We start from the raw sequence: 14786 nt of genomic DNA on the forward strand, positions 1-14786 counted from the left end.
AATCGTCAATTTGTCGATGTCCTCGAAGCAAACCATTTCGTCACATTATACATCTGAAGCAAACCATTTCGGCACAGCATTTATTTACCAGTAGCTATATGCTTGCTGGAACGAAATGACTTAAAACAAATTGACAGATTATGCAAGCTATGCACTCTAGTCATGCTAATTCGGACAAATAAAATTTACTTCCAAGATTCTGGAAGTAGTCATTTGATTGGCTTATCCAAAAGTTCACCCCGACGTGACCCCTTAAGGGATGTTGTTAAGATGTTCATGTAACGTACTAGTGAGAATGACCATCTATATTTTAATTAGATTGTAATGAGAATGACCATCTAGATTTTAATTAGATTGAAATTCACATATACAGCTTTGATTAAAATATGCTTAGATACATATTTTAGGCAAATAGTGAAAATTATATGCATGAAATGGAATGACAACCATATTGTGTAAGGACAATTGTGTACCTGTTTTCTGTTTTGGTTTAAAAAATAAAATTTATTGAATCATTTTTGTTTAACATTTCCTTTTATTTTTAGAGATTTTCAAGGATTTATGCTACTCCTACCAACGTATATTGGATTAGGATTTCTTGGACTCCCATATATGGTCAAACTTCTTGGCCTGTGGGTAAGTTATACAACATGTTCATATCAATTAGCACTACACTTCTGTATCACGTCCTAGTTTTAGTGCTGACCGGTTGCTATAAGTTACGGACTATCACAAAGAGACTTACACGATCACACCGCAGCCTTCCTTAAACACATATACACACTGACAACACATATAGTGGAGGCCGTCCTTAAATGACATTAGCTGATAAGACGTGAAGCAATAATAAACCAAACCAATTCTATACTTTACCGTTCTTTAGTTTGAGTTTGAGAACGAATAATTCTAATGTTGTTTTTACCTTTTAACGACTTTAATTGTCCATTGTTTGGTTTGCATTGTTTACCTTCCTATCAACAACTTAGGCCATTTAAGGACGGCCTCCCCTGTGTGAGAGATGTCTTTTAGGAGGTAGTGGTATATTCGTGGTGATAGAATGAAATAGGCCGGAAAAGAAAATCAACACAAATTATCAAGGGAAAACTGGACGGGTTGAACTGTAATGTATAGGAGTTTCTCTAGTGATCTCTATGGAATGCTTATTCGATAGAACTATATGCATCGCATGTATTTGATCATTTACATTGAATAGAGCTGTACCGTAAAATATTGTTTTGCAACCAGTTCGTAGGCCTATATCAGTGATTTTGACATTGATACATTTTAGTTTGATATGTATTCTTTCTGTGAACGACCTTATAATTTGGCGTATTGCCCTGAATGACTCAAATTGTCGATGGGCCGGAAAACAATACAATACATCGCTATACATTCTCTATTGACTATATTAATTATTCATAAGAAAACGCGGACTTTAACGGACGATTTTAATCAGATCGAAAGAGAAAAATACCAACATTAATAGTAACAGAAAGCTGTTATGATATACATGTATAAAGTTTCATCAAAATCTGCTTATTAGTTAAGGAAGAGTCCTCTCCAGACAAGGTAGTTCGGACGCTGAGAGATAGGATAGGAAAATTCCAGTATACACCATCGTTATGATGATATGAGTTAATAACACCTTTTCCATTCTTAGTATGGAAGTGCTGGACTTCTTTTATTTGGAGCTTTGAACGAAGTCGGAGTTTTGATGTTAACAGGAACTACCTCCCGTTTAACAGAAAGGTATACTATACATCGGTTTTTAAGCTTAAGATATAGGCACTTTACAACATGAACGATACATGAACTATACATTACAATTTGTTGTTACATGTATAATTGTCTATAGAGGGTCTACTGAGAGTTTATAACTATGATTTACTTAATTTACCTTAGGGGAATATTGCTACACAAAGTATATGTGGCCTTCACAAAATCAAGTTTATACATTTTTTGTTTGCGCTTATTTGTTTCGCCACCCTAAGACGAAAATGATCCCGTGTATTCAGAGTTGACAGTTCAAACTTTTTTACGAATCATGTAACGGAGACGTCAGTTACAAGTCCGTATATGGTTATACTGTATAGTGGGTAATTTTAGCGACTAGTTTTGAAGCATTAATATAATTAAACTCATTAATAATTATCATACACTGACATTGTTGTCTGTCTGATCGACATGGGTGCTGAAATACACACTTACACACACCACCGCCTCCCAAAAGACACACACGTACTCCCCTCACGCACGAGAGGCCGTCCTTAAATGATCTTGATAGGGCATTAAACTAATGAAATTAGTGCGATAATTTATGATAATGTATCGATCTTTTAATCATTATTTTACAATATTGGCTCATTAATGAAAGCAAGATCATCATTAGATTTTTGTAACGATAATCTTCAATTTAAACGCCGACAAATTCAACCATTTAACGTTTCCCTTAAATCGCTATATATCACACTCTCTAATCTAACCCAGTATACTGTACGAGGATTGTGGTGAATAGTTTGATCATATACCATTGAGAAACTGGTTTGCCATTTGGAATTGACTTCAGAACAGGTGAGAGGTTTAGTGATATCGGAAGAGCAGCGGAGATGAGTATGAAATTGGGACCTCCTTGTTTACAACCACACGCCGGAAAATTCAGGTCAGTGACTTGATTTATCGTTATGGAATGTGATCGCCGAGATTTGAATAGCGATAACATCTTCGGTTCAGTGGATTCTTAATCTTGTATTTACAGTACCACGCATCAATTCCGTCAACTAGAAAATGTAATATATATATATTTGATAATATATGTGATGATACATAGTGTTAATGATTAGATATATGATATAGTAACGACGAAGGAAGACATGTTTATGACACGTGCCCTCACCGGGCCTCGAACTAACGATATACGGCACCAGTGTTCACCAATGTTCAATTATCATATGCACACACTATGTTGTTGATATAAAAGTAAAGATTTGAATTTCCTGTCGAAGTTGTACCGGGAAGAATATTTATAATATATGTACAATTCGCATCCATGTATGTTCATACATTGCGATACAGATATTCATATCATCTAATTGACGACTTGTCACTATGATCATGTCAGGGTATCGGGCCGACCATCACTGCGCCATTGAAACGTTATTTGAAAGAGCGTCGGTGTGGCGCAGTGGTATAACCTGCGGGTATTTCTGGCTAAGCGATTGGGTGCAATAGATCGTGGGTTCGAGACAAGGTCAGGGCAAAAGTCATAAGTTGTCTTCCTTCGTAATTGGCGTTATATATCTAACTACTATTAGCACAATGTATTCATATGTACTAAAGACCTTAATTTCCTGTCATAGTTATACTGTGATAATATATATATATATTAACTCTTGTAAGTGACTTATCTGTTTGTTGTTTTCAGATTTTCTATCGACTTAAGCATAATCATAACTTATAGTCTATTTATGCCTGATCTGATTGCCGCTATGAATCTGTTTTTAAAAGACGTAAGTAGACGCCTAGTTATTGTTTACGAAATTAATTAAAACATTTTCCCTTCCAAGAAGTGACATGTAGTTAAAGCGTTAGAATCGTGCCTGATTCCCTTATTGCATGAATTTCGATAGCAAGTTAATTTGGAATCTTATCTTTTCTCTTCTGTCTACAACAATTTCCTACTAATGTCTCCCTTGACACTCTAACGTTTGGACTTTAGCTTAGAGAAGGCTTCAGAATCTTTCCCCTAGCAGATACATTTTGGATTTTATAAAATTGGTAGTGTTTTAGGAGTAGAATTGGTTTGGTTTATTTTGTTTAACGTCCTATTAACAGGGTCATTTAAGGACGGCCTCCCGTGAGTGCGACATGTATGCGTGTGGTGAGTGTTTATGTGTTTTGGGAGGCTGTGGTATGTTTGTGTGAGGTCTCCTTGTGGTAGACCAGGACTTTTGCCGATTTATAGTGCTACCTCACTGGAGCATACTGCCAAAGACACCCAGCAGCACACCGGTCACATTATACTGACAACTGGTGAACCAGTCGTTCCACTCCTAATATGCTGAGCGCTAAGCAGGAGTAGCAACTACCATTTTTAAAGACTCTGGTATGTCTCGGCCAGGGGACAGAACCCAAAGCCTTCCTCACAGGGGCGAACGCTCAACTAAAGGCCAAAAGTGAGGCAGAAAGTTTGCAAGAAAGAAGAGAAAAGATAAGATCCCAAATTCAGTCGCCTCTTACGATCATGCAATGGGGGCAACAGGTACAATTCTTACGCCCTACCTGCAGGGCAGTTAGGAGTAGGACGACTGGTCCGTCCGTAGTCAGTATAATGTGACCAGGTGGGCAGTTTCATTGAAGTAGCACTTTCAAGTCGGCATCAGCTTCGGAATATATATATATATATATATATATAAATAAAATACGCACACACCCGCTAGATGCATGCATTTCGCATACACGGGAGGGAGGCATCATATATGTTATGACGTTAACAACTCATTGGAGATCGTCCTAAAATGGCCATTGCTGTTGAAAAATAGTGAAATTTCTCCTATCTATTGCGATGTGGTAACAGTCGGAACAAACAGTACTTTCCTTTAATGTCCAGAGATGATTGTGCCACTGACATAATACCAATATAATGCCTTACTCTGTTTTCACAGTTCCTGCAGCAATACGTCGATATAAATGATGCGCTGTCTATAATTGGAATTTCTGGGTTACTATTTCCCATCTTTATGACACGAAGAATGAAGCTGCTGTCATATTTAGCAACAATTGGGAACATCACTCTCTTTGTGATAATTATAATATCCTTCCAGTACATCTGCCAAGATCTCCCAGATACCAAAACACGACCAGCGGCCAAACTCGTCAATTTCTTAACAGTTACATCTTTCGCCAATGATGTAATGTTTTCCTATGGTGGAATAGCTTTGGTAAGAAAATAAAAAAGAAACCACCAATCCCCCTCGAGTACAATGTGAATGTTAAATTGAGGTTTCATGACAATCAATGTTAGATTCAAACCATTTCAATGTTCTATTTGCTTTTTTATCGTGAAATCATCAGACAACTTCCTCAGCAATAAATTCATATAGTTAACAGTACCTTAAACTCTTAAGCTTCATATGACCGACAAGCTAATTTAAATCTAGATGGTCATTCTCACTACGTTACACGAACGTTTCGAGAATGAACATCTTAATTTTGACTTAATTCTAGGGACATTCGTGAACTGAAATGATGGCTGTCCATGGCTTGATCATAGTTATTATCAAAAAGTACGTTTACCCTCCTTGCAGGTGTTACCAATACGGGAAAGAATGAAGAGTACGAAGCATTTTGACGGCTGGAATGGTGTGCTTGGACTTGCTCTAATGTTTGTTACAAGTTTTCATGTTGGCTGTGGATTTTTTGGGTACCTAAAATTTGGAGAAATGACCCAAGTCAATTATATATTAAATCTGCCACATGATCAATGGTAAGTTAATCGGGACAAATTTCAGTTATATAGTTTGTTTTTATCGAAGTTATAGTGATTGGGGACACTCCTTAGGGGTAATTCCTAAAACTTTTATTGCTACCAATCCAAATGGCATTTGTTTTCTCAATGTTTAGTTTTAGTCCTGAATATTTATCAACTAAATGTATAGCAGACTGACAAGAGCTTTCAGATCCGTCCAGTAGGAACGTGGTGTCATCTGGATATTGTAATATATTGGCTAGACATTCATATATCAATTCATAAGTGGTATTTAAGAGTGACATTGATCTCCAATTCTTACGCAATGTCTATGTCTTTTGCAATTAAAGTTGTGATACCCTACTTTTGTGTAATTAACAATGATTTATAGAATGGAAGAATGTTTTATAGAGTTGAACATGAACGTCATAATATCAATGTTTCAGTTTGAAAATCATTAGGCCCTGGGCTTTCGTCACTATTAAATCCTTTCAAAGCTGAGCTTACATCTATCATTGTAATACCACACTCGAGCTCATTCCTTTCGTCTTAAGACACTTTTGGGACCATACAATCCTGTAAAAGGATATTCAAATCATAATCATTCAGATTCTCTTCTCAATAACCATGAGGAAAAGACCTTTTATTGGTCAGGTGGCATGCTGGGGTGGGGTACTATGTCCAGTATCGTTCAACAAGTCATTGGGGTGACACACATCAAAGCCAAAAATCAACTTTTTGCACAAATTTTGAAGTTTTGATCCTTCAACAGGATAAGTGTAAGCCATAAGGCTCTCTGAAAGCTAAATATTGTTGAATGGAATGAATAAAGAAGATATTCCAAAACAAAATTCACAAAATTCTTTTAAAAATTGAATATTATCGGCGGTATACTTTCTGGTTTAGTATTTCGGTATTTAGTTCATGGTTTAAACTTTCCTATTTCGCTAAAGTTTTGTGACAAACTGCGTTCTTAGTTTAGTAATTTTGTTACGTAATTAGTTGATTAGGCAAGTGACTCCAGGACTAATTTTGGTTGTATAGCCAAGGGTTAGTTTAGTAATTTTGTTACGTAATTAGTTGATTAGGCAAGTGCATTATGAACTGCAGGTAGGGCGTAAGAATTGTACCTGCTGCCCCCATTGCATGATCGTAAGAGGCGACTAAATTTTCTCTTTCGTAACAACGTTTTCAGGTCACCTGAGACGAAGTCTCAGTTGACCTATTGCAATCGCCTTTTGTCCGGCGTCGTGCGGTGTGCGTACGTGCGTCGTCCGTCGTGCGTCGTAAACAATTGACATTTTCAACTTCTTAAAAACTGCTGAACTAAATTCAATGAAATTTTACAGGGAGCTTCTATGGCTGAGGGTGAACCAAAATTGTGAGGGGCCTGAGGGGCGGGGCCAAAAAGGGTCAAATTGACTAAAACTTCAAAAATCTTCTTCTCTACTCTCAGATAAGGTGGAATCAAACACTCTTCATAGATGAAAGGGTCTTAAGGTGCTTTACCAAAATTGTGAATTTCATGACCCTGGGGTCTCATGTTTGTCCCTGGGGAGGGGGTAAACTTTACTATAGTTTATATAGGGAAATCACATTTTTGACTATTATTTGTTGGATTTGTATTGGAATTCATTCTAACTTGTATCAAATTATCAGCATGGGATGAAAGTTTAATGGTATGTACATGTTGGCCCTAGTTTACCCCCAGGGGCTGGTGGGCGGGGGCCAAAAAGGGTCAAATTGACAAAAATTTCAAAAATCTTCTTCTCTACTCTCAGATATGGTAGAATCAAATACTCTTCATAGATGGAAGGGTCTTAAGGTGCTTTACCAAAATTGTGAACTTCATGACCCTGGGGTCTCATGTTTGCCCCTGGGGAGGGGGTAAACTTTACTATAGTTTATATAGGGGAATCACATTTTTGACTATTATTTGTTGGATTTGTATTGGAATTCATTCTAACTTGTATCAAATTATCAGCATGGGATGAAAGTTTAATGGTATGTACATGTTGGCCCTAGTTTACCCCCAGGGGCTGGTGGGCGGGGGCCAAAAAGGGTCAAATTGACAAAAATTTCAAAAATCTTCTTCTCTACTCTCAGATATGGTAGAATCAAATACTCTTCATAGATGGAAGGGTCTTAAGGTGCTTTACCAAAATTGTGAATTTCATGACCCTGGGGTCTCATGTTTGCCCCTGGGGAGGGGGTAAACTTTACTATAGTTTATATAGGGGAATCACATTTTTGACTATTATTTGTTGGATTTGTATTGGAATTCATTCTAACTTGTATCAAATTATCAGCATGGGATGAAAGTTTAATGGTATGTACATGTTGGCCCTAGTTTACCCCCAGGGGCTGGTGGGCGGGGCCAAAAAGGGTAAAATTTACAAAAATCTTCTCTACTCTTAGATATGGTAGAATCAAATACTCTTCATAGATGGAAGGATCTTAAGGTGCTTTACCAAAATTGTGAATTTCATGACCCTGGGGTCTCACGTTTGCCCCTGGGGAGGGGGTAAACTTTACTATAGTTTATATAGGGAAATCACATTTTTGACTATTATTTGTTGAATTTTTATTGGAATTCATTCTAACTTCGTTAACATTATCAGCTTGGGATGACAGTTTGATGGTATGTACATGTTGGCCCTGACTGACCCCCAGGGGCTGATGGGCGGGGCCAAAAAGGGTCAAATTAACAGAAATTTTAAAAATCTTCTTCTTACAGCCCAAATAAGGTAGAATTAAATACTATTCACAGATCGAAGGGTCTTAAGGTGCTTTACCATAATTGTGAATTTCCTAGCCCTGGGGTCTTGCGTTTGCCCCATGGGAGGGGATAAACTTTACTATAGTTATAGGGAAATCACATTTTTGACTATCATTTGTTTTATTCATTCTTTCATTCAAATTTACTGAAATATTTCAAAAATCAGGTGACCGTTATGGCCTATGGGCCTCTTGTTCTTCCTAACGTCTCCCTTGACAATGCCTCATTTTTGGTCTTTAGTTGAGCGTTCGCCGCTGTGAGGAAGGCTTTGGGTTCCGTCCCCTGGCCGAGACATACCAGAGTCTTTTAAAATGGTAATTGCTATTCCTGCTTAGCGCTCAGCATATTTAGAATGGGACGACTGGTTAGCCCGTTGTCAGTTTAATGTGACCGGGTGGGGTGTGCTGCTGGGTGTCTTTGGCAGTATGCTTCAGTGAGGTAGCACTATAAATCGCCAAACGTTCCGGCCTATCACAAGGAGACATAACACGAACACACCGCATCCTCCCAAAACACACATACGCATTCACCACACGCATGCATGTCGCACCCACGGGAGGCCGTTCTAAAATGACCTAAGCTGTTAATAGGACGTTAAACAAAACAATCCAAACCAAAGTATAGCCAAGGTAACCAACTTGGATGTCTCGAAAAATTGTATCGATGTGTGGTCTCTAAGTATGAACAAATCTCTAAGCCGACCCCTATGGGAAATTAACATATCTGCCGTTCGAACGAAGGAATGCCCTTTATAAATACGCCATCAGCAGAAACAACACTGTTAGAACTGTTGAAGTGTGCTGAGTCGTCACTCATTATCTTTTCAGGATATACAAATCTTTGAAGATGCTTTCCTTTCTCACCTTGTACTTTACGATCGGGACGACGGTTTTCATCGTAACAGAACTCTTGTGGGGATATCTAAAGGACAAATTTAGTATGGAACTTATTCAGAATTACGGAGAATACTTCTGTCGATTCATTCTGCTTATTCTTACTTGTAAGTATACCAATTAATTAGAGGTAAACAATTTGAAAGTATAAAACATGTATCAACGTAACTATATTTCAAAGAACAAAATACATCCGATCATGTTTTTAATTGATAGATATAATTTCAGGTCAGGTCATCGTACTTCGTCCGTAGTTGTCTTCCGTGTGCCCTTCGCCGTCCGTAAACTTTTCTCATTTTTAACTTCATATTCCAACGGTGGGATTGAGCTGAAACTTGTCTGTAATGATCCTGCGATAGTCCTGACCAAATGTTATTTTTTTGGTCGGACCGAAATCCAAGATGGCCGCCATGGCACCTATCTTGAAAAACACTTTTTAAACTTTTCCATTTCTACTGGTGCCATTTAGCTGAAAATTGGTGAGGCTGTTAAGGAAGGGAAGCCATCAAAGTATTGAACCAACAAAGTGCTGTTTTTCAGCCTCGTAAAAACAAAGCAGCAAGTACGTCATTTTGTAACTTGATTGATGTACACGTTTTTTTTTTATCTGAAAAACACCTATTTCCAACTTCTCAAGTTCAACAAGTTGGATTCATCTGTATAGTACCTGATACGATCCTGAGATAGTCCTGACCAAGGGTTGTTATTTTTCCTAGAATAGGAGCCAACAAAGTCTTGTTATTTTTCAGCCTCGTAAAAACTTTGACATGACAGCCACGGAATCCATTTTGTAATATGATTGTGCAATCAAGGTTTTCCAGAACAACACCTATTTCAAATTTCTTCTCAAGTTCCACCTGTGGGATTCAGTTCTATTTTACCTGAAACGATCTTAATAAAGTCCTGACCAAACGTTATTTTTAGAGTCGGTCTGAAATCAAAAATGGCCGCCATGGCAGCCATCTTGAAAAACACATTTAAAAAAAACCTTCTCCATTTCTACTGGTACCACTGAGCTTGGAATTAGTGAGGTTGTTAAGGGAGGGGCGCCAACAAAGTGTGCCTTTTCAGTCTCGTAAAAACTTTGACATGGTCGCCAAGGCGGCCACTTTGTAACATGATTACGCAATCACTAGTTGGATTCAGCTCTTTATTACCTGAAATGATCCTGAGTTAGTCCTGACCGTCCTGACAAAGATATGCTATTTTTCGTTACGGTCAGAAATCCAAGAAGGCTGTCATCTTGAAATACATTTTAAAGTTTTTCTCTAGTTCCATTTGTGCCATTGAGCTGGATATTGGTGAGGATGTTTGGTTTGTATCGTCTAACGTCACATTGTACAGTAGGGGGTCTGTTATGCGTGATAAAAGATGCTTAAAATCAGAGTACATTACGTTTACTTTAGCATTTCTCAGTTTATGTCTTACATCTTTTACACTGTACGATAATATAACACAATATGTTCGGTGCCACGTATACATGTTAGTTTATTTTTAGAATTTCAACCTTTCCCGATAACGTCTAAAGGATATTCTGACTTTGGTTCGGCAGTGATCATAAATCAAGTCATTCTTTTTCTTTTCGATTTTTCAGTGAAAGTTGCGAATATTGGAACTTGAATGATGTTTCGTTTTATACTCATTTTAATTAACAAAACAAAACAAAATACTGATATTACATTATGTATAATGAACAAGAGACCCTTGGGCCTTAACGGTCATCTCGGTTTTGAAATAAGTTAATTTAATTGAACCTTTTTTTTGCGTCGCCCATCACCCCAGGGGTCAGTCAGGTCCAACATGTGCATACCATTCAGCTGTCATCATATGCTGATAATGTTTACAAAGTAAGCATGAATTCCGATAGAAATCAAACAAATGATAGTAAAATTGTGTTTTCCCTATATAAACTAAAGTATAAGCTCTACCCCCTCCCCAAAGGCATACTTGAGATACCAGGGTCATGGATTTTACAATTTTGGTAAAGCACCTCAAGACCCTTTCATATATGAAGATTATTAATTCTACCTTATTTAGGTCTCGAGAAGTTTCTTGAAATTTCAGTTAATCTGACCATTTTTTGCCCCGCTCATAAGCCCCTGGGGGTCAGCCAGTGCCAATATACATGTACTTTACAACAGGCATCCCATATTGATAATTCTAACAAAGTTAATGGTAATTGGAACCAATAATGCTAAAAAATGTGATTTCCCTGTATAAATTATAGTTTACCCCCCCTCCCCAGGGGGAAAACCCAAGACCCCAGGGTCATGAAATTCACAATTTTGGTATCTGTGAAGATGTTTTGATTCTACCATGTCTGGGAGTTGAGAAGATTTTTTTTTTTTTAGTCAATTTGACCTTTTCTGGCCCACCTCTCCGGCCCCTAGGGGTTGGGACCATATGATTTACAATTTTGGTTGACCTTTTGGCATGAAAGCTTCCTACCAAATTTCATTGAATTTGGTCCAGCATGTAAATTGTTTACGACGGACGACGCACGAGGAACACCACACGACGCTGGACAAAAGCACATCGCAATAGGTCAACTAAACTCGCCGTATATATAAATTGGTTCGCCTTCACCAAAGGATGCTTCAGACCTAATATTGATCAAGTCATTTCTTTCCTATAGCTGAAGGATTTGAAATAATTTGCGATGTTTCCCCTATTGATATTCAATTTTCCCCATTTTAGCAAAGAAATTTGGTGATAATCAATGATGCCCTTTGTGACTGGTAGCTCCTATTTCTCTATTGCCCCACCAGCCCATCCGCCACTAATGTTACTATGGAGCAGAAATAGATTCCGGTATCTTGAATGTCCCCTTAACAGAAGTCAGGAATGAAAATCCCCGATTCTCCAGGAGGCCAATTTTTAGTCGTCTTTTAGAATATGCAGTGATTTACAACATAGTCCCCGATCCTGCACGGGTTCGATTAACAGGAATCGCCTTTAATTCCCCTATTTGGCTCCACCCCTCCGACTCAAGATCAGTTATCATTTATGCATAATTTGTTTCCCGTCAGTATAAATTGACCGGGTGAGATGTTCTGCATCAGTAAACACAAGCATGCATCCCGCACAGAGGTGAGACCGTCCTTAATTAATAATAGGTGTTGGTAAGACGATAGACGATTCAAAGCCCAAATGATTCTCCGACGGAATTTAGTCAAAACTCATCCAGTCATTCTATGATTTATACCGATTAAAGAAAACTTTTCTTTTCTTTCTAAATGCTTTTATTCAGTATAGTTACATTACAGATATTATATCTCTACATATAAATCATTTTCTATTAACTTTCGGCACACATTAAGTTCAGCACCCAACATTCAGTCCATATTCAGTATACAAAATTAAATCTTAAATTGACATTCAGCACCCATACCTGACCTCAATCTAACCAAAACCAAATCTAGATTGTCTTGCGTTCTCGTTTAATCCCAGCACACACACTAATCAGTTTCATTTAACACCCAACACATACTCCGCAAATTAAACTTAAATTGTCTTAGATTTCACATGAACATTTTAGCATACATTTAGTACTCACACTTTAATATTTCATACCCATCACATATTCAGATCTACATCTTAATTTACAGCCCGTGCTTTCATCACTCTCATTTAAACAATACATTTAACATGGTGCTATTTATAGAAATTATACACCCCATTCCTTGAAGACTTTCATTAGATATATTAATATTCATACTTGACTTCACATATTCAGTTCTACCTCTTAACTTACAGCCAGTGCTTAAATCACTCTCATTTAAACAAAACATTTAACATGGTGCTATCTATAGAAATTATATACACCCAGTTGTTAATTTAAAAATTCAACACTCACTTAAATTACCATTCCATGAAGACTTTATTAGATTATGTTAAATGTACTTTCATGGATTCCAGTAAGTCCTTAAGTGTAAGATTAAGATTTTTTGAGTTTACCGATAGAAGTATATCGTCTACTCTAGTTTTCAATTGTTTTGTTATATTATTGACAAGTTACGTTAGATTTTGTTCTTCTTTTTCAAATTTCAAAGATTTCTTTCCTTCCATATTAGCCATTTTGAACGAAATATAATAAGGTTACATAGTTTATTTAAATTTACATTATATTTTGATATTCCGAAAATTCTTTCTTTTTCTGTTATATTTATATGTTATATGCATGAAAATTGCTTGATCTGATGCATTCATTTAATAATATTTCTATCCTACTCCAGATTAATTCACTAAATCTGCACCCACTAAAAAGATGAAGTTGCGTTTCATTAGCTTCTTTGCAAAAGTTGCACAAACCATTCGATTTTTGCATTCGTTTTAATCTATATTCAGTTGTTAGAACTCTGTGAAGGCTTCTCCATTGAAAATCCTTAAGTTTCCTATCAATCAAATTATTGTTTAAAGATAGCCAGATATTCTTCCAATTTATTGTGAAAATTCCATTCCATTTTTGTATTGATTTTATTTCTTAACTGGTTTGATATAATATAGCCTTAATTAATTTATTAAAGTCTTTGCTCAGTATCACAAGAGTATTTATATACTTGATCATTAGATCGACTGATATTTGGAACACTTTATAACAAATTCTATGATTGTTTTGTAATATGTTAATCCATCCTGAAGGGGATGGCCTTCCTTATTTTTGAGAATTCTGATATCCAATTGTTTTTAACTTTTAACTTTCCTAATAATTGTTCTGATGAAATGAAATTATTTTCTTCTGTGTTCCAGATATGTCTTATCTTTGTTAAACCACTTTGTGCCCAGGTTTTGAAGAATAGGGGACTATTCTTGAATAACAATTTATGATTTCCAAATAAGCTTTCATTAAGGACATCATCTACGCTTATATGTTTTTCATTCAAACGATTTTGTCAATGTAATATTCCCTCTTGATAAATTGCTGGAAGATTATTTAACTCCAGATTATTTGTATTACTGCATCTGCACAAGAAATAATTTGTGTTATAAGATTTGTCGTAACTTTGGAGGAAGTGCTTCCCGAGAATGTTCCAGGTTTGCGTTTCACTATGTATTAATTTGTATATGAGTTTAATCCTATTTATTTTAATTATAGTCTAGATCAGTCATATTTAATCCACCTTGACTCTTTTCGAAGTAAACAGTTTCTCTAGCCACCTTATTTATTTTTCATCCCCAAAGGAATTCATATATCAATCTGTTTATTCTTTGCTTGTATTCTTCAGGTATGGAATTTTGTGCCAGTTCATAAGTTAGCTGAGAACATAGCAATGACTTAATTATCAGAGTTTTTCCTTCCAAAGTCAAATTTCTTGTTTTCCATGTGTTGATATTTTCAATTGTTTCTATTTTCCTATCCCATAATATTTTTTGTCGATCTTATACCCATTCCCAATACCTTGATATTGTCAGTGACCCATGATATATCTAAATAGTTCGGGGGTCTTTGTTTCCAGCTGCCTATATACAAGCCTTTTGTTTTCTGTTTATTTACACGTGCACCTGATGTTTTTTCATATCTTCCTAGTATTTTGAATAATACAGGTAATGATTTTTCTTCACATAGAAACAGTTGATAATCATCTGCAAACATGCTTATTTTTGTTTGAATTTTTAAATCATTTACTTCTGGAAGATCTAAACCTATTAT

The 14786-nt window shown here is 36.5% G+C and overlaps 1 protein-coding gene across 1 annotated transcript; it reads left to right on the forward strand.

Moving 5' to 3' along the window:
* The first annotated feature begins 4486 nt into the window (after positions 1-4486).
* LOC117343391 (proton-coupled amino acid transporter-like protein pathetic) lies at positions 4487-14387 on the forward strand. Its single transcript, XM_033905733.1, has 4 exons — positions 4487-4937; positions 5304-5482; positions 9071-9243; positions 14362-14387. Exons 1-4 carry the CDS (start codon positions 4737-4739, stop codon positions 14385-14387), a joined length of 579 nt encoding a protein of 192 aa, XP_033761624.1. The 5' UTR covers positions 4487-4736.
* Positions 14388-14786: the final 399 nt, after the last annotated feature.

The sequence above is a fragment of the Pecten maximus genome, chromosome 15 (assembly GCF_902652985.1).
Source record: "Pecten maximus chromosome 15, xPecMax1.1, whole genome shotgun sequence".
Classification (NCBI taxonomy): domain Eukaryota; kingdom Metazoa; phylum Mollusca; class Bivalvia; order Pectinida; family Pectinidae; genus Pecten; species Pecten maximus.

What these genes read in the sequence shown, in the direction of transcription:
- LOC117343391 (XM_033905733.1), top strand. Translation starts at nt 4,737, where the DNA reads ATGACACGAAGAATGAAGCTGCTGTCATATTTAGCAACAATTGGGAAC. An exon ending in CCTATGGTGGAATAGCTTTG is followed by an intron (nt 4,938 to 5,303) that starts GTAAGAAAATAA and finishes CCCTCCTTGCAG; the next exon opens with GTGTTACCAATACGGGAAAG. An exon ending in CATTCTGCTTATTCTTACTT is followed by an intron (nt 9,244 to 14,361) that starts GTAAGTATACCA and finishes TGTATTCTTCAG; the next exon opens with GTATGGAATTTTGTGCCAGT.